The sequence below is a fragment of the Oncorhynchus keta genome, chromosome 18, assembly GCF_023373465.1.
Source record: "Oncorhynchus keta strain PuntledgeMale-10-30-2019 chromosome 18, Oket_V2, whole genome shotgun sequence".
Classification (NCBI taxonomy): Eukaryota; Metazoa; Chordata; class Actinopteri; order Salmoniformes; family Salmonidae; genus Oncorhynchus; species Oncorhynchus keta.
The window spans coordinates 19,476,054-19,498,331 of NC_068438.1; the positions used below are offsets into that span (position 1 = coordinate 19,476,054).

A 22,278-nucleotide genomic window follows, 5' to 3' on the forward strand; every position below is an offset into this window, starting at 1 on the left:
TGATGGAGTCAATCAGATAAACTAGAGGTCATGTATTCTGATGGTCCATCAGAGAAACTAGAGGCCATGTATTCTGATGGAGTCCGTCAGATAAACTAGAGGCCATGTATTCTGATGGAGTCCGTCAGATAAACTAGAGGTCATGTATTCTGATGGAGTCCGTCAGAGAAACTAGAGGCCATGTATTCTGATGGTCCATCAGAGATAATTTATTTTCCACGGGCAGCAATTGGTTTTGTAAGAAGAATTTACAGATGGCAGACAGATTTAATCTGATTTAAGAGGGTCTTTTGATTGCCAGGAAAAGTAATTATCTGGAGGTAAAAACATGTACATAAAGAGTACTCTACTTTGTATGGCAGTGTTACGATGCGATACTAAAATCCTGCAGTGATTGCTTTGGTAAAAATACAATATCTAACAAATGGCAGACAGGAAGCCTTCATACCAGAGCTTACCATTTCTCATCTAATAGATAATCAGAATGGACAGAAAAACAAAAAAACAAGGAAATACTTCAGAGGTAAACACATAAGCATACAGTAGGCCTACGTACTCTATTTGTACTGCATCACTACTGACCGTACACTTCACTGAAAGCCATCTGGTCACAGATTCAAGCCCACAAAAAAAGCTTGCAACAACAAGCTTATCCAGCAAGAGAGGAGAGTTCTTGTACAGAATATAATAACTTTATTCATCCCTGGGGGGATATTAGTAGTTTATACAAGTCATAGTAAAACCAAGGCTCTAATACCATTTGATCACATAGTACTCAATACCAGGGACATTTCCTAAACACATTTTGCAACATGTTTTGTTTGAGCTCTTGTGTAGATGTTTTTGTGTCTCAGAGGAGATGTGAAGTCTCTAATGTGGCTGATTATGATGCCAGACGTGTGAAGCGTTAGACCGCTAATGTGTCATAGCCGATAACGAGGATGCAGTCCAGACACCAGGTGCCCTTGTCTGTGTCCCAACTGGCTCCCTATTGACTATATGGTGTACTACCATAGGCCCTGGTCAAAAGTAGTGCACAACATAGTGCATAGGGTTCCATTTGAGTCGCATTCCGTGTCTCTGACAGCCAAATATAAAATCAACCAACCCCACTGCCCAATCTTGACTCAATAACAATACACTGATACACTAATCTAGCCTGGTCACAGATCTGTGAACTCCTATGGTCACCATCATGTACAAAACAGATCTGGGACCAGGCTAAAATTAACCTGGAATGAACTCTGCATAATATGCTGTGTTCTTACTGCCAATAAAAGAGAGAGAAACAGGCCTTTTTCATTTAATAATTATAAATGTATATTCTAATTAAGATTCATTTTAGGAAACTCACTTTCAGGATACTAAAGAGAAGCTAATTGCATAGTACAGAGCCAGGTAATATGGCAATCAAATCCTAGGTGCCTCCTATGAACGTTTGAACATCTTGGCCATGTACAGTTATAATCTCAATCCGGCACAGCCAGAAGAGGACTGGCCACCCCTCAGAGCCTGGTTCCTCTCTAGGTTCCTGCATTTCTAGGGAGTTTTTCCTAGCCACTCTGCTTCTACATCTACATTGCTTACTGTTTTAGAGTTTTAGACAGGATGTCTGTATAGCACATTTTGACATCAGCTGATGTAAAAAGGGCTTTATAAATACATTTGATTTATTGATTATGAATAATGAAAACTGGCATACAAAATTAATGATTGGGAACATTTGGGCTCCCGAGTGGCGCAGCGGTCTAAGACACTGCAATCTCAGTGCAAGAGGTGACCCTACAGTCCCTGGTCTGAATCCAGGCTGAATCACATCCGGCCATGATTGGGAGTCCCAGAGGGCGGCGCACAATTGGCCTTGCATCGTCCGGATTTGGCCAGGGTAGGCCATCATTGTAAATAAGAATTTGTTCTTAACTGATTTGCCTAGTTAAATAAAGATAAAAGAATAATTCACAATCATAAGCATCAGTAAAAAAACACCCAGGGTTGTATACACTAGCACCACCTGGTGGGAGAAATAACAGGGGTTTTGTTGATACTTCACATGCAAGACCTTATTCTGTGCTTTCCTACCTCTAACATAATAGAGAAGCTAGTTTGCTTAGTCTTCACATTTTGCTGACTTAAAATTAAAATTACATTTTTTTTTAAAGATCAAATTTAAAGGATAATTTTTGAACATTTTCCAAATACATAAAGGGAATACTAAAATAACACATCCTAGATCTGAATGAATGAAATATTCTTATTAAATACTTTTTTCTTTACATAGTTGAATATGCTGACAACAAAATCACAACAATTATCAATGGAAATCAAATTTATCAACCCATGGAGGTCTGGATTTGGAGTCACACTCAAAATTAAAGTGGAAAACCACACTACAGGCTGATCCAACTTTGATCCTTAAAACAAGACGAGGCTCAGTAGTGTGTATGACCTCCCTACAACGCCTGGGAATGCTGCTGATGAGGTGGCGGATGGTCTCCTGAGGGATCTCCTCCCAGACCTGGACTAAAGCATCCGCCAACTCCTGGACAGTCTGTGGTGCAACATGGCGTTGGTGGATGGAGCGAGACATGATGTGCCAGATGTGCTCAACTGGATTCAGGTCCGGGGAACGGGCGGGCCAGTCCATAGCATCAATGCCTTCCTCTTGCAGGAACTGCTGACACACTCCAGCCACATGAGGACTAGCATTGTCTTGCATTAGGAGGAACCCAGGGCCAGCATATGTTCTCACAGTCAGTCAGGCTACCTCTGGCGAGCACATGGAGGGCTGTGCGGCCCCCCAAAGAAATGCCACCCCACACCATGACTGACCTACCACCAAACCGGTCATGCTGGAGGATGTTGCAGGCAGCAGAATGTTCTCCACGGCGTCTCCAGACTCTGTCACGTCTGTCACATGTGCTCAGTGTGAACCTGCTTTCATCTGTGAAGAGCACAGGGCGCAAGTGGCGAATTTGCCAATCTTGGTGTTCTCTGGCAAATGCCAAACATCCTGCACGGTGTTGGGCTGTAAGCACAACCCCCACCTGTGGACGTCGGGCCCTCATGGAGTCTGTTTCTGACCGTTTGAGCAGACACATGCACATTTGTGGCCTGCTGGAGGTCATTTTGCAGGGATCTGGCAGTGCTTCTCCTGCTCCTCCTTGCACAAAGGCGGAGGTAGCGGTCCCGCTGCTGGGTTGTTGCCCTCCTACAGCCTCCTCCACGTAACCTGATGTACTGGCCTGTCTCCTGGTAACGCCTCCATGCTCTGGACACTACGCTGACAGACACAACAAACCTTCTTGCCACAGCTCCCATTGATGTTCCATCCTGGATGAGCTGCATTACCTGAGCCACTTGTGTGGATTGTAGACTCTGTCTCATGCTACCACTAGAGTGAAAGCACCGCCAGCATTCATAAGTGACCAAAACATCAGCCAGGAAGCATAGGAACTGAGAAGTGGTCTGTGGTCACCACCTGCAGAACCACTCCTTTATTGGGGGTGTCTTGCTAATTGCCTATAATTTCCACCTGTTGTCTATGCCATTTGCATGTGAAATTTATTGTCAATCAGTGTTGCTTCCTAAGTGGACAGTTTGATTTCACAGAAGTGTGATTGACTTGGAGTTACATTGTGTTGTTTAAGTGTTCCCTTTATTTTTTGAGCAGTGTATACACTGTACCTCACATGTGGCTCATAATAAGACTAAACAATTAACCTACTAAAATGTTTCTCACTCCATAAAGATACACGAAACAAAAATATAAATGCAACACAAAGTGTTGGTCCCATGTTTCATGAGCTGAAATAAAATATCCCAGAAATGAACCATAAAACCCCTTTCTATAGAGTAATTTAGAGTTCACAAGTTACCACAGAGATCCTACATAGAGTGCAGTCATTTTTCCACATTTTGTTATGTTACAGCCTTATTCTAAAATGGATTAAATATTTTTTCCCCCTCATCAATCTACACACAATTACCCATAATGACAAAGCAAAAATAGGTATTTAGAAATGTATGCAAATGTATATATAAAAAAACCTGAAATATCACATTTACATAAATATTCAGACCCTTTACTCAGTAAATTGTTCAAGCACCTTTAGTAGCGACTACAGCCTCAAGTCTTCTTGGGTATGACGCTACAAGCTTGGCACACCTGTATTGGGAATTTCTCCCATTCTTCTCTGCAGATCCTCTCAAGCTCTGTCAGGTTGGATGGGGAGCATCGCTGCACAGCTCTTTTCAGGTCTCTCCAGAGATGTTTGATCGGGTTCAAGTCCGGGCTCTGGTTGGGCCACAAGGAAATTCAGAGACTTGTCCCGAAGCCACTTCTGCATTGTCTTGGCTCTGTGTTTATGGTCGTTGTCCTGTTGGAAGGTGAACCTTTGCCCCAGTCTGATGTCCTGTGCACTCTGGATCAGGTTTTCATCAAGGATCCCTCTGTACTTTGCTCCATTCATCTTTCCCTTGATCCCGGTCTCCCAGTCTCTGCCACTGAAAAACATCCCCACAGCATGCTGCCACCACCATGCTTCACTGTAGGGATGGTGCCAGGTTTCCTCCAGACGTGACGCTTGGCATTTAGGCCAAAGAGTTCAATCTTGGTTTCATCAGACCAGAGAATCTTGTTTCTCATGGTCTGAGTGTCCGTTAGGTGCCAGGTACCTTTTGACAAACTTCAAGCGGGCTGTCTTGTGCCTTTAAATTGAAGAGTGACTTCCGTCTGGCCACTCTACTATAAAGGCCTGATTGGTGGATTGCTGCAGAGATGGTTGTCCTGGAAGGTTCTCCCATCTCCACAGAGATGGAGCTCTGTCAGAGTGTCCATTGGGTTCTTGGTCACCTCCCTGACCAAGGCCCTTCTCCCCTGATTGCTCAGTTTGGCCGGACAACCAGCTCTAGGAAGAGTCTTTGCTGGTTCCAAACTTCTTGCATTTAAGAATGACGGAGGCCTCTGTTCTTGGGGACCTTCAATGCTGCAGACATGTTTTGGTACCCTTCCCCAGATCTGTGCCTCAACACAATCCTGTCTCAGAGCTCTAAGGACAATTCCTTTGACCTTAAGGTTTGGTTTTTGCTCTGACATGCACTGTCAACTGTGTGACCTTATATAGACAGGTGTGTGCCTTTCCAAATCATTTCCAATCAATTGAATTTACCACAATCAAGTTGTGGAAACATCTCAAGGACGATCAATGGAAACAGGATGCACCTAAGCTTAATTTCAAGTCTCATAGCAAAGGGTCTGAATACTTATGTAAATAAGGTATTATTATTGTTTTTATAAATTTGCAAACATTTATAAAAACTGTTTTCACTTTGTTATTATGGGGTATTGTGTGCATATTGATGAATACTTTCCAAATGCGTGTAACATATGCATAGATAGCTTCAGAGTCCTCTTTAGGGGACAACTTTCAGATAGAATAACACTATGGTATTCATGTCTGGTATCTACTGTATCACACAGTCAATGGTCAGTCCTCTGGATACTGTAACAGACAGATACAATTTGGACCCTCTGAGGGGGGAAGGGCTAACTAATCCTTTGGCATTGTCCTTTGTGTTTCCTTTATGTTCCTGGAACCTTTGCCATGCAACTCCAGGTGTCAGAGAGCACATCAATTAGGGTCGAGCCTACAAGGTGCTCTATATATAAAAAATAACATTGCATGTAGGTTTTGTATTCATAACTATATTTTCTTTTCACAATATAAAATGTAATTTTCTCAGTTTGATATTTTTCACACTTTAGGAAGTTTTTATTTTAAATAGATAAATTGTGAACGTTAGCAAACAGATAATCTCTCGTGGACAGACCACGTAAGCATCTGACTAAATTAGGCTGTGTGGACATTAGTGATTGTAGGTGCCAGACCAGGAGTTCTTTCTCTCCATGACCTGATATGATACACTTCACATATACTTCACATACACACACTGAGTATACCAAACAATGCCACCTCGCTTTGTGCACGGTGGCATTGTCATGCTGAAACAGGAAAGGGTCTTCCCCAAACTGTTGCTACAAAGTTGGAAGCACAGAATCGTCTAAAATGTCATTGTATTCTGCAGCATTAAGATTTCCCTTCACTGGACCGAAGTGGCCTAGCCCAAACCATAAAAGTCCCAGACCATTATTCCTCCTCCACCAAACTTTACAGTTGGCACTATGCATTTTCAACCGGTCAGGATGCTATTGATGGTGCAGCTGTAGAAACTTTTGAGGATCTCAGGACCCATGCCAAATATTTTCAGTCTCCTGAGGGGGAATAGGCTTTGTCGTGCCCTCTTCACGACTGTCTTGGTGTGTTTGGACCATTTTAGTTTGTTGTTGATGTGGACACCAAGGAACTTGAAGCTCTCAACCTGCTCCACCACAGCCCCGTCGATGAGAATGGGGGCGTGCTCGGTGCTCCTTTTCTTGTAGTCCACAATCATCTCCTTCGTCTTGGTTACGTTGAGGGATAGGTTGTTATTCTGGCACCACCCGGACAGGTCTCTGACCTCCTCCCTATAGGCTGTCTTGTCGTTGTCGGTGATCAGGCCTACCACTTTGTGTTCTTGGGCACAGGGACTATGGTGGTCTGCTTGCATCATGTTGGTATTACAGACTCAATCAGGGACATGTTGAAAATGTCAGTGAAGGCACCTGCCAGTAGGTCAGCACATGCCCGGAGCACACGTTCTGCTAAAGCGGCAGCTCTACCCTTTAGCTCAGTGCAAATGTTGCCTGTAATCCATGGCTTCTGGTTGGGGTATGTACGTAGTCACTGTGGGGACGACATCCTCGATGCACTTATTGATAAAGCCAGTGACTGATGTGTTGTACTCCTCAATGCCATCAGAAGAATCCCGGAACATGTTCCAGTCTGTGATAGCAAAACAGTCCTGTACTTTAGCATCAGCTTCATCTGACCACTTTTTTTTATAGACCGAGTCACTGGTGTTTCCTGCTTAAATTTTTGCTTGTAAGCAGGAATCAGGAGGATAGAGTTGTGGTCGGATTTACCAAATGGAGGGCGAGGGAGAGCTTTGTACGCGTTTCTGTGTGAGGAGTACAGGTGATCTAGAATTTTTTCCCTCTGGTTGCATATTTAACATGTTGATGGAAATTTGGTAGAACTGATTTTAGTTTCCCTGCATTAAAGTCTCCGGCCACTAGGAGCGCCACCTCTGGGTGAGTGGTTTCCTGTTTGCTTATTTCCTTATACAGCTCACAGTCTTAGTGCCAGCATCTGTCTGTGGTGGTAAATAAACAGCCACGAAAAGTATAGCTGAAAACTCTCTAGGCAAGTAGTGTGGCATGCAATTTATCACAGTATACTCTACTTCAGGTGAGCAAAATCTAGAGACTTCCTTAGATTTCGTGCACCAGCTGTTGTTTACAAATATGCACAGACCCCTCGTCTTGGAGTGTGCTGTTCTATATTGCCGGTGCTGCGTATATCCCGCTAGATGAATATCCATGTCGTCATTCAGCCACGATACCGTGAAACATAGGATAATACAGTTTTGATGTCCCATTGGTAGGGTATTTGTGATCGTACCTCGTCTAGTTTATTGTCCAATGATTGCAGGTTGGCGAATAGTATTGACAGTAACGGCAGCTTTCCCACTCGCCTTTTTTGGGTCCTGACCAGGCATCCGGCTCTTTGTCCTCTGTATCCGTGTCGCTTCTTCTTGAAAAAAACGGGGATGTTGGCCCTGTCGGGTGTTTGATGAATGTCCTGTGAGTCTTGCTTGTTGAAGAAAGAATCTTCATCTAATCTGAGGTGAGTGATCGCTATCCTGATATCCAGCTCTCTTTTGTCTTAAGATACGGTTGCAGAAACATTATGTACAAAATAAGTTACAAATAACATGAACAAAAACACATAATAGCACAATTGGTTGGGCGACCGTAAAACTGCTGCCATTTCTTCCGGCGCCATTTTGTTAACTATTAACTTCACAGTACAGAATAAGTTTTGGAAGGAAAAATATGTTCCTACATTAGTTTTCAATACCTCCCACAATGACTCTCCTCATGTCAAGTTAATTTAACTCTTGAAAGTAAAAGTATTGCTCAAAGTCAATTTCTTGCTCAAAGCCATTAGCGGGCCTGTTATTGTACAGCCCAGTTTTGAATTTGGCACGAAAAGCCAGGGTTATAAATTTGCTTGTTCTTAAACTGACCCTGCCTCCCGCTGAGTATGACTCGCTACTAGCTAGTGTAGGTGCCGGTAGAACTGCTGAACTGGCGGGATTAGCTGCTTGCTAAAGCATTGCCACCAGGAGCGGATTTCCCCTCACTCCTCTTCTCCTCCACTGGCAGTTTTCTGGGTCATTTAGGTTTCGAATCACCATCTTTCTCTGGATTTGTGGACATGAAAAAAAAGTAATCAAACTCGATTGCTTTCTCTCATCCATTTTTTATTTGGCTTTCCCACGTTTCAAATTCAGTAGTGAGACGACTAGCCTAGCTACATTCTGTGATTTACATAGGGACCTTCACTAGCAGACCACCACTCCTAAGACAAGACCTGTGCCAAGATCAGTTACTTTCCACACCGGCCCTCCCCATAACCTCTATGTCTACAAATAAAAGATCAGATCTGTGATCAGTGTTGCAGGATAGGATGATTACACAGACGGACCCCCGCGCTTTTACGTGATGGTTTTTCTGTGGGGCGGGGGAAATAATGAGGGGGTACAATTGATTTAGCTGATTGCTTTTATTAGAATGTTTACAGTGCAAACAGTGAAACAATTAATACATCTTACCGCGAGAGGTACTGCATCCGGGCAAATAGGTGCCAGAACAAACTAAGTCAAATCTGAGAGGTGCTGGATCCTGTTCCCGCAGGATCCAGCACTGGATATTTTCTAGGTCTAAGCAAAACATAGCAAGTGTCGCTGTCATCATTCATGCTGCTTCAAATTCAGTAGCCATACCTGCGAGATGAGGTGCGTGTTTGGTCTCAATTAAATAGAGTAGGCTGTATAGCCTATGAATGGGCGGAGAAGCACGGGGCAGTTATCTTTCCAAGGAAATGTATTTCCTAATTAGAATAGCCTAAAAATAAATGTTGATCACCCATATTTCTCCATCTGAAAATCTTCCCACTCTTTTAAGGTAACGTAAACTCGTACATCGCCTTGGTCCGTACAATTGTCCTTTATGTCAATACCATTGTAAAGCACAATTTCTCCCCTTTCCACCAGAATCAATTACATGACCTAAACGCTGCCCGTTTCTGCATAACTCAAGCAGGCAATGAGCCCCGTCGGGTCTTTTTAAAAATGGCGGGTGGGGAAGCGAAACTAATGCGTGATAGTGAGAAGGAGAGCTCTTGTGTGGGAAAATTGCTTTTTTTCACTCGATCCGTCCAACTTATCACCTTATCGCCTCTAAAATGTAAATAAAACATTATAAAGAGTTTACATAATGTGTCATTACATACCTATTTGAAGGTTTGTGTCGAATTTGAATCAGGTTTTTAGGGCGGTACTAAAGTGATCTTAGAAGTAAACAGCGGCTTTGAGAATGATAGAAAAAAAATGACCAGGTGTCCCCCCTTACCCCAGTCACTGTCCATTTCTTGTTTTTAAAGGATGATAGAGGTGCTACACCTGGTGGAGAGAGATTGTAAGACCGAAATAGTTGCTTTATGTATGCATGCTGTAAATTACGACATGACACGTCAAGATGTAACGGAGGGTCCGTTTTTTCAACTTTTCTCCAATACTATAGAGCCATTACCATGTCGATCAACGCATGAATAGAAACCTGGTTCACACCCCCGATTTTGACTTCAACACAGTCGCTACAGTCCCATTAGTTCTTTGTCGCCTCGTTTGTATGTTGCGGTTGCGCACTTTTGTACGGAATGGGGTGAGTTTACGTTAAACTATTAAATATACTGAACAAAAATATAAACCCATGTAAAGTGTTCATCCCATGTTTCATAAGCGGAAATAAAACATCCCAGAAATTGTCCAAACACACAAAAACCGTATTTCTTTCAAATGTTGTGCACAAATGTGTTTACATCCCTGTTAGTGAGCGTTTCTCCTTTGCCAAGATAATCCATACACCTCACAGGTGTGGCATATCAAGAAGCTGATTAAGTACACAGGTGGATAAAAGGTCACTGATATATTAGGCTATCTGTATTACTAGGCTATAAGGGCCATGTGAGAATTTCTGGTAATTTAACCTATTTCAAGTTATGTTTGTGCATTTTATATTACCTATAGGGCACAACATTGTTGGGATTATGGTTGGCAATGGGTTGCGTCACATTCACCTAAAATAACATGTCAGGACTGTGGTTGGGTTTGGGACCAGTTCTTGCGGTAGCGGGTGGGAGTCGGACAGAAAGCTAGTGGGTGCGGTATGAAAAACTGCGGGCGGAAGGGGTAAGCCCATTCCCTCTGATAAAACTCTCAAAAGCTAGCCAAGTTCATTTACTTCTGTTGAAACCGGACAAAAAAAGGCTACAAAACATTTCCATAAAATCAACCGCTGTCAGATAGTACAAATAGCCACCTCATAATGCAAGTTTCTGCTCGGCTTGCTTTTACAACTCCGTGAAAGAGGGCAACACATACACACTGAACTATGCTGGTCAAATCAATCTTTATACAGCACATTTCAGACATAGAATGCAACAATTTGCTTTACAGGAAAAAAACTGAAAATAAAGCTGAAATATTTACTACAAAAACAAGGGAAAAAAAAGGATAACAAATGGAACTACTAATGACAAACTGGTCAAATCAAATCAAGCTTTATGCAACAATGTGCTTTACAGGAAAAATATGCAAATAAACAAGCATAAGATAAAAAAACAAAAGGACAAACTGAACAAGAAAAAAAATCCAGCCTTCCAGAAGCTTGGCCTCCATAGTAAGTCTGTCAGGCTGTGTGGTGTCCATATGGTCCAAAATCCAGCCGACAAAGCACACTGTTGCATCACATTGCAATGAGAAAACTGGGGGGGGGGACAAAAATGCAATCCCCCCCAGTGAAAGTTGCACCCCTGAATGAAATAAGTTGTGTTGTCCATACCATCATTGTAATGTCATGCTTGAATAACATAGGACTAGAATAAGATGCAGATGGCTATCATTTCTCTTCACGAAGATTGAATGGCAATGGGTCTGAATAAATAACTGGTATACAGTACCACCATTAAGAAGGAAAGAAATTCCACAAATATACTTTTAACAAGGCACTCCTGTTATCTGAAATGCATTCCAGGTGACTACCTCAGACAGAACGTGTCTCCTTCCTGAGCGGTATGATGGCTGCGTGGTCCCATGGTGTTTATACTTGCTTACTATTGTTTGTACAGATGAATGTGGTACCTTCAGGCATTTGGAAATTGCTCCCAAGGATGAATTTTTTTCTGAGGTCTTGGCTGATTTCTTTTGATTTTCCCATGTCAAGCAAAGAAGCACTGAATTTGAAGGTAGGCCATGAAATACATCCACAGGTACATCTCCAATTGACTCAAATTATGTAAATTAGCCTATCAGGAGCTTCTAATGCCATGACATTATTTCCTGGAATTTTTCAAGCTGTTTAAAAGGCAGTCAACTTTGTATGTGAACTTCTGACTCGAGGTCGACTGATTATGATTTTAACGCCAATACTGATTATTGGAGGACCAAAATAAGCCGATACCGATTAAATCGGACCATTTTTTAAATTAATTTGTAATAATGACAATTACAACAATACTGAATGAACACTTATTTTAACACATCAATAAAAATCAATTTAGCCTCAAATAATGAAACATGTTCAATTTGGTTTAAATAATGCAAAAACAAAGTGTTGGAGAACATTTAAGCTCCTTGCTCAGAACATGAGAACATATGAAAGCTGGTGGTTCCTTTTAACATGAGTCTTCAATATTCCCAGGTAAGAAGTTTTAGGTTGTAGTTATAGTATTTATAGGACTATTTCTCTCTATACCATTTGTATTCCATATACCTTTGACTATTGGATGTTCTTATAGGCACTTTAGTATTGCCAGTGTAACAGTATAGCTTCCGTCCCTCTCCTCGCCCCTAACTGAGCTCGATGCAGTGTTACCCATGCAGAGCAAGGGGAACAACTAGTCCTAGCACCCCGCTAACTAGCTAGCCATTTCACGTCGGTTACACCAGCCTAATCTTGGGAGTTGATAGACTTGAAGTCATAAATAGCTCAATGCTTGAAGCACAGCAAAGAGCTGCTGGCAAAACGCACGAAAGTGCTGTTTGAATGAATGCTTACGAGCCTGCTGCTGCCTACCACCGCTCAGTCAGACTGCTCTATCAAATATCAAAGCATAACATAACACACAGAAATACGAGCCTTTGGTCATTAATATGGTCGAATCCGGAAACTATCATTTCGAAAACAAAACGTTTATTATTATCGCATATACCCTGACTGTGTGCAATAAACGCAAGACAAGTGACACGATATCACCTGGTTAATATTGCCTGCTAACCTGGATTTCTTTTAGTTAACTAAATATGCAGGTTTAAAAATATGTACTTATGTGTATTGACTTTAAGAAAGGCATTGAGGTTTATGGTTAGGTACACGTTGGAGCAACGACAGTCCTTTTTCCGCAAATGCACACCGCATCGATTATATGCAACGCAGGACACGCTAGATAAACTAGTAATATCATCAACCATGTGTAGTTAACTAGTGATTATGATTGATTGATTGATTGTTTTTTTATAAGATAAGTTTAATGCTAGCTAGCAACTTACCTTGGCTTCTTACTGCTTTCGCGTAACAGGTAGGCTCCTCGTGGGAGTGCAATGAGAGGCAGGTGGTTAATGCGTTGGACTAGTTAACCATAAGGTTGCAAGATTGAATCCCCGAGCTGACAAGGTAAAAATGTAATTCTGCTCCTAAACAAGGCAGTTAACCCACCGTTCCAAGGCCGTCATTGAAAATAAAAACGTGTTATTAACTTACTTGCCTAGTTAAATAAAAAGGTGTAAAAAAATATTTTAAAAATTGGCCATTCCGATTAATCGGTGGACCCCTACTTCTGACCCACTGGAATTGTGATACTGTGAATTACAAGTGAAATAATCTGTCTGTAAAAAAATTGCTGGAAAATTACTTGTGTCATGCACACAGTAGATGTCCTAACAGACTTGCCAAAACTATAGTTTGTCCACAAGAAATTTGTGGAGTGGTTGAAAAAAAATGAGTTTTAACAACTCCTACCTAAGTGTACGTAAACTTCCGACTTAAACTGTATAATTTAACAGTTCCATTTTACATCATACTGAAATAATGTATTCTAATTTACCGGTTTCTCAGTTATTTACCCGGGGAAAAGGGAGTGGGTTTGGGCAGGAAATCTCAGTAGATCTCGGTAACCCGGTTCAGCGTGCACTGCGCCCGCCCCGCCACAGGAGTCGCTAGTGCGCGATGGGACAAGGATATCCCGGCCGACCAAACCCTCCCCTAACCCGGCCGACGCTGGGCCAATTGTGCACCGCCCCATGGGTCTCCTGGTCACGGCCAGCTGCGACAGAGCCTGGACTCGAACCCAGAATGGGAGGCCCCTCCCCGCTATTCAACCCTATTGTAAACCCATATAATCATGACGGAAGTCATGCAGATGTCAGGCTATCCACTGTTGGACTGTCCAACCTTTGACTCTCCCATTTTGGATTCTCAGACCTGACAAACTTCAATTTGGGACTCTCCAACTTGAATTGGGAGTCTCGGATTTAGAACCATCCAATTTGGCTTTCTTACTGCCATCAACCATCACCTCTTGCAACCTATTCCTCCTCCATTCACAGCTCTCCTCATAGGGGCACATCCTACACTTCCAAGCCTCTTCTATATCCTCAATATCCACTCCATGGGGCTCCCTCTCTCCCCTCCAGAAGGCCAGGTAGTCCCTGAGCTCAGCCCTTAGCTGGGTCTCCTCAAACTCTACCTCCCTGTTTCCTATGAGGACTCCGGAGCTCTGATGTCTGTATTCCAGGCATAGCTTGTCAATGGGCTGGAGGTTAGAGAAATGTAGCACAACCAACAGGTGGTCCACAAGCTCTCCGAAGGTGACTGCCAGGAGGCCCAATTTCTGGGCATACCTCTGGAGCTCTGACCCAAAGGCCTGGTGGGGCCGGAGCTTGAGGAAGTGGAGGAGCTGATCCCTCTTCACAGAACCCTGAACCATGGAGTCAAACAGCAGCTTATACACACCCACCTGACAGAGAGATCAGAGAGAGAAAGTGATCAGAGAGAGCAATCAGAGAAGAGTCAGAGACCAGAGGGACAGATAAATGAGAGAGACCAGAAAGAGAGAGAAAGGTCAGAGAGAGCGACACCAAAGAGGTCAGCGACATAGTGTGTGGTGTGGTAGTGTAGCATAGGGCCTTTTGGGGGCCCTAAGCTACACTAAAGAAAACTCATTTCAACTAATTATGAATAAAGTCCAGGTAGCAGATAATGGTCCCATATATATATATATATATATATATATATATATATATATATATATAGTTGAGTAAACAAAAAAAGGTTGTGGAACCAGTTACTTAATAATATTTAGTTGAAACAACTTGATTTTTGTTTACAGTGTAGATGGTTGGGGGCCTGTCATGCCAAATAGTGTCCCCCTGCCAAAAAGAGTCCCCCCACACACAATGGGATTCAATGAGTTCTAGCTTCTGTTGCAAGGGCTGTTGCTTGAACTTGCGAAATTCTGACCCGATTACGTAATGAACCAAAGCGTCCATTGCTATACTGGTTGCTTGGCTCTATTTTACCTCGTAGAGGTCGCGAATGAAGGAGGACGCGGGTAGTTCTAGTTCACCTCATAAGCGCTCACTCAGTCCACGCAAAATGAATACCTCAGAATTGCTCTCCAAGGACGGTATTTTTGACGGTGACACCTGCTGACTACCTTCTGCTTCAGAGGACTGAAAAGAGAACACACTTTGTTAATTGGAAGAAAAATTGTAACCCGTTTTCAGATTGACGTTGCTAGCTACTGTCCTAATTTACCTCAGCCTGCCGAGTCACCCACCTCCCTCAGAGAGACACAGCTGCATGTGAGCTCTCACATAATTCAACATTTTTTACAAAATGATAGATTTGGAGTTAGATAAACTTGAATTTTTCAGCAGGGACATATGCAGGATGCTACCCTCCACAGAATGGCAATTACCTCTACCAAGGTTCCCTTTTTCCAAGCTATACAGGGGGTGTTCTAGCAAACAAACAGCAGAGGCCTGAGGACACCATCCAACCTGGAACAGAGTTTATGGGGACTGAATGCCAGACACAACTTCAATTAGTACTGAGGTGTGAAGTAAAAGGTGTTGTCTTTGGGACCAACAAGTGGCAGGAGTCTTTGAAGCCCCCTCCTGCTGTTCAAAGACCATTCACTGAGTTTTCTGCACTTTAACACTAGAAGCTTATTACCTAAAATGGATCAATTGAAAGTGTGGGTTCACAGCTCCAATCCAGATGTGTTGGTCATTACTGAGATGTGGTCAAGGAAGAGTGTTTTGAATACCGATGTTATAACCAGAAAGGTTAACCTTTTTCAAGCAAGACAGATCTTCCTAAGGTGGGGGAGTGGCAATCTTTACCAAAGATCACCTTCAGTGTTCGGTTGAATCCACAAAGTCTGTCCCCAAACAATTTGATTTGCTGGTTTTAAGCATTAAACTTTCAAATAGCTTATTGTTGACTGTTGCTAGGTGCTAATGTCCTCCATCAGCACCGGCCTGTACCTTAGGACTTGGTCAGGTGGTTTAAGCATGTCCCAGTTTAGGGCTGCTAAACTGGGACATGCTTAAACCACCTCACCAAGTCCTAAAGCAATGGTACTCCCTAAATCTTTGTGACTCCAAAACCCCAGAAAATGCTACTCTCTTCAATGTTATCCTCACAAATAATCCTGATCGGTCATTACAGAAAACACCAAAATGATACCTTAGTGATCACTGTTTTACAGCCTGTGTTCGTAATGGCTGCTCAGTGAAACGACCTGTCCTGATTTGCCACAAAGGCTTGCTAAAAAACTTTAATGAGCAAGCCTTCATGAACTGGCCTCTTTAAAATTGTATAAAATCAGCTTGATACCCTCTGTCGAAGATGCTTGGACCTTCTCTTTTCATATTTTCAGTGGTATTGTTAACAAACATGCCCCCATAAAGACATCTAGAATTAAAAACAAGTTCAGCCCTTGGTTCAACCATGATCTTGCAGAGTTACTCCACCTCAAGAATTGCATTTGGCGAAAGGCTCGGCACACGCATTCGCAGGCTGACTGGCTCTTATTCAAGCAAATGAGAAGTATGTGCACTCAGGCTATCTGGAAGGCCAAAGTTAGTTACTTTAAGGAGCAGTTCTCCCTCTCTGGGTCTAACCCCAAGATGTTCTAGAAAATGGTTAAAGACCTGTAGAATAAACCCTCCTCCTCACAGCTACCCATGTCCCTTAATGTTGATGAGGTGGTTGTCACTGACAAGAAGCACATGGCTGACCTCTTTAATCACCACTTCATTAAGTCAGGATTCATATTTGACTCAGCCATGCTTCCTTGCTCATCCAACATTTCCTAATCTCCCTCTTTTCCCCCTGCCCCGCTACAAAGTTTCTCCCTACAGGCAGTCACTGAGTTCGAGGTGCTAAAGGAGCTCCTTAAACCTGACCCCAAAAAAACATCTGGGTCAGATGTTTAGACCCTTCTTTAAGGTTGCTGCCCCTGTCATCACCAAGCCTGTCTCACCTTTCTGGTGAGGTTCCAATTGCTTGGAAGGCAGCCAATTTGTTCTTTATTTAAAGGGTGAGATCAAGCTGGTCCGAACTGTTATAGGCCTATTTCTATTTTGCCCTGTTTATCAAGTGTTGGAAAAACTTGTCAATAATCAACTGACCGGCTTTCTTGATATCTATAGTATTCTCTCGGGTATGTAATGTGGTTTCTTCTCAGGTTATGGACGCATCACTGCAACCTTATAGGTCCTCAATGATGTCACCATTGCCCTTGATTCTAAGCAATGTTGTACTGCTATTTATATTCACTTGGCCAAAGCTTTTGATACAGTAGACCATTGCATTCTTGTGGGTATTGACTAAGTATTGGTGTCTGAGGGGTCTTTGGCCTGGATTGCTAACTACATCTCTCAAAGAGTGCATGAATTCAGAAAATCGGCTGTCTCAGCCACTGCCTATCACCAAGAGAAATACCCCAAGGCTCGATCCTAGGCCCCACAATCTTCTCAATTTACATCAACATAGCTCAGGTAGTAGGAAGCTCTCTCATCCATTTATATGCAGATAGTCTTATACTCAGCTGGCCCCTCCATCGGATTGTGTGTTAAATGCTCTATAACAAACCTTTCTTAGTGTCCAACAAGCTTGCTCTACCCTTAACCTTGTGCTGAACACCTAACAAAAACCAAGTCATGTGGTTTGGTAAGAGGAATGCCCCTCTCCCCACAGGTGTGATTACTACCTCTGAGGGTTTAGAGCTTGAGGTAGTCACCTCATACAAGTACTTGGGAGTATGGCTTGACGGTACACTGTCCTTCTCTCAGCAAATATCAAAGCTGCAGGCTAAAGTTAAATCTAGACTTGGTTTCCTCTATCATAATCGCTCCCCTTTCACCCCAGCTGCCAAACTAACCCTGTTTCAGATTACCATCCATCCCATGCTAGATTACAGAGACTTCATTTATGGGTCGGCAGTTAAGGGTGCTCTCGAGCAACTAGATGTTCTTTACCATTTGGCCATCAGATTTGCCACCAATGCTCCTTATAGGACACATCACTGCACTCTATACTACTCTGTAAATTGGTAATCTGTGTATAGTCACAATACCCACTTGTTGATGCTTATTTATAAAACCCTCTTAGGCCTCACTCACCCCTATCTGAGATATCTACAGCAGCCTTCATCCTCCACAACACCCATTCTGCCAGTCACATTCTGTTAAAGGTCCCCAAAGCTCACACATCCCTGTGTCGCTCCTCTTTTCAGTTCACTGCAGCAAGTGACTGGAACGAGCTGTAACAAAATCTCAAACTGGACAGTTGTATCTCCATCTCTTCATTCAAAGACTCAATCATGGACACTCTTACTGACAGTTGTGGCTGCTTTGCTTCTACCTTCTTGCCCAATAATGTTTGTACCATGTTTTGTGCTACTACCATGTGTTGCTACCATATTGTTGTCATGTTGTGTTGTCATGTTTTTCTTGCTATGTTGTCTTTGGTCTCTATGTAGTTGTGTTGTCTCTTGTCATATATATATATATATAAATATTTATAATTGTTTGATTTTTAATCCCAGCCCCCGTCCTTGCAGGAGGTCTTTTGGTAGGCCATCATTGTAAATAACAATTTGTCCTTAACTGACTTGCCTAGTTAAATAAAAGGTTAAATAAATAAGTCAGCTAGCCAGCTACAATAGCGGGCTAGCTAACCAGTTATATTTAGCTAGCTATTATAGTACCCGTTATTGTAGCTTTCTGTCCAGTTTGAGTATGTAGCTTGCACTTCAATGGCATCCCTCCCTCAAGAAGACTTTATTTTATCTTTCCAACCAGGCGAAGTACTATGAAGGCACCACTGATCGACAAGAGGCACAACATTCAGAGAAATTCTAGCCGGGTGTTTGCATAGCGATGATAAAAATGACAATTTAGGATGTAATGATCTCCAAAATTCAAATCATTAGGACATCACACCGTTGATATAGCAATGGACACTAATAGTTGATCGAATCTCATTGTGACGCAGAGGGGGACAGTTTTTGGCATGACAGTCCCGCTAGCGGCCTCTTATGCCATTTATTGGCTGGACCGGCACTTTGTGGTGCCTACCTGTAGAGAGTGTCCCTTGGCCTGGGCAGGATGCGGCAGGGAGTTGTGACTGCGGGTCTTCAGTTCACTCAGGACCAGATCCCCAGACTTACTACAATACAGCTCATCAACCACACCCAGGAAAAACACCCCATCCAACACACCTAACACTGGAAACTCCCGTACAAGCTGGCCTGGGAAACACACAAACAGATTCTGAGATGGCTATTTGCAACAGTTTATCATCTTTTGTCATCATTACAGTATGATCATATTTAGTGTACTCTATCAAACCTGATCAGTACCACCATACCTGCCTCCAGAGCTGGGACCATCTGTATCAGGTTGATGAGTTTCAAGGCTTCCCTGTCCTCTCTGGTATGAACAACCACAGTCACAGCATCTGGGTTTGCCTCCAGTTCTAGACACATATATATAAGGACAGGAAATAGGTTCACTAACTACCTCCACATCATCCATAAAGAGATCAAGCCTACACATGAAAACACAATGATTTATGTTATGGGAAAGTTGAAGTTACAAAATTACTTGTTACATGAAAACAGTCTATGGGCCAATGACCTTCCATTCAGGATTGGCTCATGAAGTAGTTCATTATGGTTATGGAAATGTATAATTACTTTCTAGGGCACAACATGCTGCTTACCTCTAGCAAGATGAATACTGGCCCCTGTCATCACTGCAGTCCTTCTCATCTCTCTCCTCTTCATATGAGGCTTGAGGAACCCATAGACCACTTTAATTTCACACCATGACTGCTCACACAGCTGAGTAACATTCAGGTGATGCTTACTGAACCTCTCCATTGGACTCTGGTCTGGGACTGACAGGGTAAAAGTGCTCATATTGTTGCTCAGCCTCTCGAACGGGGCCACGACCATGTGACCCCTGATGGACGGACACATTGGTAATGGGGGGAATAAAAAATACATTGATCGTTACATATCGCAATATTATTTTGGATGATATTGATACTTTGACTCCAAGTATCAATTTGTAAAACAAATATTTTAAGCTAGGTAGCGTTAGCTAGCGCTAGATAGCTGTACCTTTGTCAAAAAGAGGGTATTTTTCATCCTGTACAGTAGCTTGTTCTCCATCTTTTTAAATAGTGAGCCAACATGTTTTCAGCACTTTTATTTCCATGACTGATTAAAACTAATTTTTTTATCATGGCTCTCGTCTCTCTGCAGAGAGACATACTGTATAGTGAACAATACATATAGAATCGTGAGAATTGCAATACATATCGTATCGGCACCTAAGTATCGTGATAATATCATTATGATGTCCCTGGCCATTCTCAGCCCTAATGTACACGCACACACAGACAGGAGCTGTTAATCATCCCTCTCTCGCACACACACAGACAGGAGCTGTTAATCATCCCTCACACACAGAACAGAAGTTGCTGATCCCATCTATGTTGCCCCCCTCTAGGTTGCACAAAATCATCTGTTGGATTCTAGCTTGAAATATTGTTATTCCTGTTACCATTAATATAACTTATTGATTAAATGTATAAGGAATGTATATGTGGTCAATGAAGGGTGGATAGGAATTAGGTGTATGGAGGGTGGGAGACAAGGGGAAGTTCAGAAAGTTAATATTCTGTCCCATGTTTCTAAAGAGGGAGGGTTAATAGTTAGAGACTAAGGCAGGCCAGCTGCAGAACTAGGGAGGAGCGAGGACTTCAATCAACATATGAAGTGAGAAGCAACCTCTGGGAGGGCGACCAGAGGGGCCCACCACAACAGTCCGATCTCACACACACTTTTACACCTAGGTTCAAGCATCAGGCTGAGCCATGACTTCAGTGAGAGGAACCAATTAAGTTCCTGCAGAGCTACAGAGATGCAGGCTGTCTAGATGTGTAAGGAGTTGACCCCGCCTATTAGTAGGTTATAAATATATGTGCTTGTGTAATCATGCTTCGTCTTTGCAGCTGTATGACCCAGTAATTCGGCAGTGTTGAGAACTGTTAAACTTTGCATAATATACATGAATGGGTTTACCGTTTCTTAATTTGACCTTTGATTCTCTCCTCCTTGGCAAGGGACTGGCCATCATTGACCACACACACACCCAGTGTCGGACTGTGTTGATCAGCACCAGCGCTCAAACTGGTACTGGTACCACCAGGAGTCAGACTGGTACCAGCAGGGGGAGTCAAACTGGGTTGGTCAGAAGGGGCTAGAGTAGATGGAATATAAGAAAGATACTGTAGTAAGGAAACTTCAGAGAAGTAATAGTTAATGTATTTTATTAACTGTATAGATTGACCTATGGACAACTTTTTAAAATGTAGGATATAAACTATGGCACTGTATTGCTGTAATATACATTCAGGCATAGGATACAGAAGAGCAGAGAATACGGTTAATGAAAACAGTTAATAGTATTCAATAATCCCATTGGGCATGCATCTCGTCTAGGAATGTTGTTAGCAAACATTTCAATAAGCAGTCATACTCACCGAGATGCTCCGAAAGTATCCTGATGAGTTGTGCATTGCTTATATCACACCCGTCATCTAATGGATCGTCCCTTGGATTTGTTTTTGAATTCATTGTAAAAAGTGAAAGTGCATTACTAGACTAAGACAGTCAAATAATGTTCACTATTGGACCTGACAATAGACAATTGTATTACGCAGTTGTTTTGCCCAGACTTGTTAGTGAAGTCACACCTCTCATTGACGTCAGTATTGTTTAGATAGTGTCTCATTGGTTCGTTTCTGTGGAGGATCACATGCGAGTAACTAGTGTTGCAGCGATTGGTTATTGGAACAAAATATGGTGTCTTGTTTTATACGTTGTATAACGTGTAGTGCCATCTATGTATGCTTCGATATAAAGCAGTTGACAAACAATGTATCAAAATAAAACTATCAATAGTTTGATGTTGTATCGACTTAGCCCAAGAGTCCGTAGAGAATGAAACACAGCATAAACGTTGATACGGTGGTATGGAGTCGGGAAGCGTTGACGTCTACCAACGCGAGCGATGGTAGAATTGTTTTAAAAAATAAAATAAAACAAATAAGGTTAAAGGAGTCATACTGACCCCAGGGTTGTTTTTTAAATTTACAGATGAGCCCTGAATTACAGAAAATACACACATCAATATAAATACAAAATGCAAGGAGAAAGAACATGGTCATAAAAAAAACAAACACATTAATTTTACCTTTATTTAACCAGGTAGGCTAGTTGAGAACAAGTTCTCAGTTGCAACTGCGACCTGGCCAAGATAAAGCGTAGCAATTCGACACATACAGAGTTACACATGGAATAAACAAAACACAGTCAATAATACAGTAGAACAAAATAAAATATACAGTGAGTGCAAATGAGGTAAGGAAATAAATAGGCCATGGTGGCAAAGTAATTACAATATTCATCAGTA

At 42.4% G+C, this 22,278-nt stretch overlaps 1 protein-coding gene across 1 annotated transcript; it reads right to left on the reverse strand.

Moving 5' to 3' along the window:
* Positions 1-10,614: 10,614 nt before the first annotated feature.
* On the reverse strand, positions 10,615-21,660 carry LOC118372746 (exonuclease V-like). The gene is made up of 6 exons (XM_035758732.2): positions 21,347-21,660; positions 20,886-21,063; positions 19,517-19,758; positions 19,163-19,270; positions 18,871-19,043; positions 10,615-14,237 (listed from the first exon to the last, which is right to left on the reverse strand). The coding sequence occupies exons 1-6, from the start codon at positions 21,438-21,440 to the stop codon at positions 13,713-13,715; spliced, it is 1,320 nt and encodes a 439-aa protein (XP_035614625.1). The 5' UTR covers positions 21,441-21,660; the 3' UTR covers positions 10,615-13,712.
* Positions 21,661-22,278: the final 618 nt, after the last annotated feature.